General features: G+C 34.6%; 1 protein-coding gene across 2 annotated transcripts; it reads right to left on the bottom strand.

Annotated features, from left to right (window-relative positions):
• Window positions 1–1,367: 1,367 nt before the first annotated feature.
• Window positions 1,368–4,141, bottom strand: LOC108629183 (BTB/POZ domain-containing protein KCTD9). Of its 2 annotated transcripts, XM_026817103.1 has the most exons (8): window positions 3,949–4,141; window positions 3,519–3,541; window positions 3,310–3,431; window positions 3,056–3,232; window positions 2,799–2,959; window positions 2,492–2,718; window positions 2,095–2,424; window positions 1,903–2,019 (listed from the first exon to the last, which is right to left on the bottom strand). In XM_026817103.1, exons 3-8 carry the CDS (start codon window positions 3,423–3,425, stop codon window positions 1,903–1,905), a joined length of 1,128 nt encoding a protein of 375 aa, XP_026672904.1. In that variant the 5' UTR covers window positions 3,426–3,431; window positions 3,519–3,541; window positions 3,949–4,141. The 2 variants fall into 2 exon arrangements, with proteins under 2 accessions (XP_017887154.1, XP_026672904.1); XM_018031665.2 differs by lacking the exon at window positions 3,519–3,541 and having other exon boundaries at window positions 1,368–2,019; window positions 3,949–3,999.
• Window positions 4,142–4,460: the final 319 nt, after the last annotated feature.

The raw sequence follows: 4,460 nt of genomic DNA, 5'->3' as shown, positions 1-4,460 counted from the left end.
ATTACCGCGATTAGAAGTGGACAACCCTCCCCTTTAAACTCGTATTTGGTTCAATTCGATCCGACTTCCGGTTTCAGAGATATCATCGTGTAAAGGCATCCACAATTTTTAGCTGCCGCTATCACTGTCCTCCCTGCACGGCTCGGGCCTCCTTCTCGCACCTTGACCCAGTTACTGACCTGCCCCACTCCTTGCAGACGGCCAGACGGCGCCCGCGATGAGTTTCCAGGAAATAACCCTTTTATTCTAGGAATAGGAGTGGGGCTGTATCCCGCGCCGCGTAAATGTGGAAGCTTATATCTTCGGAACAGATTAAGATATCACGATAAAACAAAAACGTTTTTCCTCGTTTCGACTTCCCCTATCGACTGAATGGGTTTCCAATCCGAATTTCTATATCATTTTATCGTTAATTGTAAATTGTTAACTTATTTAGTATGTCAATAAAAATAAAAATTATAATCAGACCGATGTATGTCTATTTCCCAATCTATATTCTAATTTAGATTAAAAACGTGACAAACGATTTGAGAATATTTGTTAGAAAAACAGATCAAACTCTCTTACTCCCATCAGAGTCGGAGGATCCGTACTGAAACATCTACAATGGACTTGTTAAAGTGGCTTTGGTACGGTGGAACTCGGTAACTTCGTAGCAAGCACTATGACGAATGTTCCTGGACTTTGGTAAACGAGATTAGGACAAATCTGTGCGTGGGCCAAATTATTGTTCCTCTGCTCTCTATCGACAAGGCCGATCCAGTAACTAACTGTCGCAGCACGAATAAATTCAATTTGGCGAATCGACGCACGGCCTTTTATTAAACATATTCCAACTAAGGAATTTCATGGCAGTTTATCGGAACGTAAGAGCTTTCGGCGGAACACGCTCACGCGATGCATAGTTTGGAACTGCACTTAAACCGTGGCATGACTGTCAAGGGCAGGTGGGTCCCAGCAGTGAAATGCCTTTCAACTTTATGAATTTACTACTTGGTAGTTTGAACCAGCCGGTGTGTCTTTATATCTAGGCTCTGGAACATTGACATTTTTTCCAAACGCCAAAATTTTGGCTTTAATCGAATTTCACGTATGCGCACGGCGTAATGGGTATACATAAAACATTTTCTTCTTAAATATTACTTTGAGGAAGTTCAACTTTTGAAGTTGAAAACTTTGAGACTATCATGGGTCGTGGAGTATTTATAGCATTTATAAAAATGGAAAATGTACTCGATGTGCAAAAATACATGAAATATTGAATAAAAACAAAGTTTTATGCGCGGAAACAAAATCATCTTTGATAAATAGTTTAATTTTACATCGTAAAACGAATTTTACATATATTAAGAATATTTTATATTCTATTTCGATAAAACACTATAAATAACTTAAATATTTATTGTACAATCATACAATTTACATACATCTGCCGCATCTCAATCACAATTTTAAATACAGATGTTAGTACGTATATTACATAACAGGAATATACTTTCCCTAATTCAAACGTACTTCCCATACAAGTATTTTACGTCTGATTTACACTGATACATTAACGCACATGGTTGCATTAAATAAAAATTGTGCAAAACTAAAGAAGTACTAGTTCACCGCATTACTACGCGTTTCTTCAGAACAGACGCATACGAAAAATGAAACACGAAACTGTACTTAAAGTAAATCGATGCTCGAAATGTTATACGTTAATTATTTTAACAAATCATAACTCGTTTTTAATTTAAAAAGCGGAAGTTGCATATTCATTAAGCCGTATGTTTCTAATGCAAAAATAATTTGCACACGCAGTTTAACAAAAATTAGGCGTAAAGACTTAAAAACATTATAAGTCTATCAAAATATCATAAAATAAATTTCTACATCACAGAAGTTAAGCCGTGTTCATCGTATCGTTTGAGACATATGTAATGGCGTTAACATCAAATCGAACGCAGTGTCCTTAAAGTTGGCGCCGCGTAAATTCGCCTCTTGCAAATCGGATCCCGATAAGTCACAGCACTGAAACAAACGTAGAAATCTGAATAGATTCAGTCCGAAAAAATAAAGAGAATAAAATACTTATAAAAAACTTACCTCTAAATCCGCACCGGCTAAAACTGCTGACCTAAGAATACAGTTTCTTAAAATAGCATTTTTTAACGTTGCTACTCTAAGATTTACGGCAGCCATGATACTGCCCTCGAGGTTGGCACCTTTGAGATTGACACCTTCCATATTAGCGGGTACACCTGAGGGGTCCTCGAAATTACACGAATGAAGATTGGCAGCGGCTAAATTAGCACACAGCATTCTGACACGAATTAATTGAGCGCCTTGTAAATTTGCATGAGACAGATCTGCTCGTTCGAAGCAACAATCAGATAAATTTGATCCTGCCAAGCTGCAGCCGCGCATAATTGCGTACTGAAAATCACAATAAAGTAAATTAATTCAAATTTAGCTTTGAAAGTCCTAAAGTAGTTATAATCACCTTAAAATTGATATTCCTAAGATCTAACTTCGACAAGTCTGCGCCGACGAAATTGACGCCTTGAAATCTGAGTTTCGAAGTTGCTGATGTCGACATAATCGCTTTAAGTACATCCTTTCGTGTAAGAGACACCAAACCATTCCTTTGCAGTTCGTCTTCTTCTGCCATAGCGGTCAATATATCAATGGCACCCTCTATTCCATAAAACCGTGCTTCAGCCAAAACACCTAGAATATGTTAACGTCGTTTAAACAGCACGACAAACAAGATGATAAAACTGGAAGTAACAAAAGTACTAAAAATGTACCCGCTGTATTGACATTGGCATCAAGTATCATTTGTCCGAGTCTTAAATAATTCAACAACGGCTCAAAATACATAGGACTTCTATCAATCAAAAATGCACCATTTTTGTCTTGTCTGCTAGGTAAGATTCTCTGTTCCGTGCCTGTAGCGTCTGTAAACATTCTACATTTTCCTATTATAAGCGTGTACAAAGGTAATCGTTTATTTATAAGTTTCGTTTGTTAATGATAACAATTTCATATTTGCTCATTCGCTCACCTGGCCAACATGCTCATTGGTTCCTTTTTTGTCAACGTATCTCTCGTTGTGGTAAAATATTTCCCACCAACATTTAATGTGATCCATTCTGAAAATGTGTTTAATTGATTATGACTGCAGAGCTTATTTTTTGGAATGAAGTCTTCTCCACATGAAACATACAAAACATCATCATCCCTGGAAAAAGTCCATTCACACTGGGATTATATATACTATATGTATGGCTAATAGTTATATAAAAGAGTATATATTACCGAACTAAATTAATATCATCAATTTCTCCTCCTTGAGCATTAAATAGTCTTTTGGCAGTGATATTAAATTTTGAACTGGCTGCTGTTAGGAGTTCGTCAATTGATTTAGGTACCATAAATACCTAAAACAAAAAGATACAAAATTAGATATTTATGATTTATCCCTGAAATACATAGAATCCACGCATTACTATCTTTCAAATAATCACCTGAATAAATTTCGGTTGATAAACTTAATTGTTACATGAACAAAAAGAATAAAAATGTTAAAATAAAAAAATTACATATTCCTTTAAATAATCTAATAATCTCTATATAATATTCACTCTAGCAATACCACTTAATGTTTCATTATGTATCATAAATCTTTTTAAATATGAACATACTGAAAATTAAGGATTTGGAGATTATAAATTATCATTTTAATTAATCATTAATAAAACGTTTATTTACTATACTACTTCATATGTATAAGAATATTATACAGTTCTACTTAAAAGTATAAGAGTAATATGAAATATCCATTGCAAATAGATGTAATCTGAAGTACAATAACACATAAGAGAACTTAAAAAAATATGTCGTAAAGAAGTCTATTGAAAATGTAAAGCATTAAAGTATGAATAAAATTGTGACCACCTTGCCATTTGAAACGTTTGTTCCATTGACAAAAAGTGTTACTCTCTGCATAACTAGGTAGCTATAAAATTCTGTATATGTAATACAAAATATAGCACTATTTAGTCGGCTATATTTAGTAAAATAACAGTATCACAAACAAATTGCATTTGACTTTGACACTGAACTGATTGAACTGTCGCCATGTTAAAGACGACTGTAAAATCTAAGCTGAGTGCATACAAGTTTTGTAGATGCGTTTGATAAGGCCGTAAAATTTAATGCATCGTTGCGAAACGCCTTAAAATCCGATCTCTTTCAGTCATGCTGCATCTCATTGTTTCCACTCTATCTATGGTCAATTTCATGATCACGACGTCTCAATTTCGAATATTCAAAGAAACACAGAGAGAAAATAACTAAAATATGCTATTCTTAATTACGAATAACCATCGGCTTCAAAGAAATACATCAGGTATATAAATATATAATTAGTTAAATGTTCTTTTACATTATAAGCATAAGTTGTACCG

The sequence above is a fragment of the Ceratina calcarata genome, unplaced genomic scaffold, assembly GCF_001652005.2.
Source record: "Ceratina calcarata isolate Rehan_Ccalc_2016 unplaced genomic scaffold, ASM165200v1 scaffold555.2, whole genome shotgun sequence".
Taxonomy (NCBI): domain Eukaryota; kingdom Metazoa; phylum Arthropoda; class Insecta; order Hymenoptera; family Apidae; genus Ceratina; species Ceratina calcarata.
This window is presented reverse-complemented; position numbering and strand designations above follow the sequence as displayed.

What these genes read in the sequence shown, in the direction of transcription:
- LOC108629183 (XM_018031665.2), bottom strand. Translation starts at nt 3,999, where the DNA reads ATGCAGAGAGTAACACTTTTTGTCAATGGAACAAACGTTTCAAATGGC. An exon ending in CCAATGAGCATGTTGGCCAG is followed by an intron (nt 2,960 to 3,055) that starts GTGAGCGAATGA and finishes AGGAAAATGTAG; the next exon opens with AATGTTTACAGACGCTACAG. An exon ending in TAGCCGGTGCGGATTTAGAG is followed by an intron (nt 2,020 to 2,094) that starts GTAAGTTTTTTA and finishes CGTTTGTTTCAG; the next exon opens with TGCTGTGACTTATCGGGATC.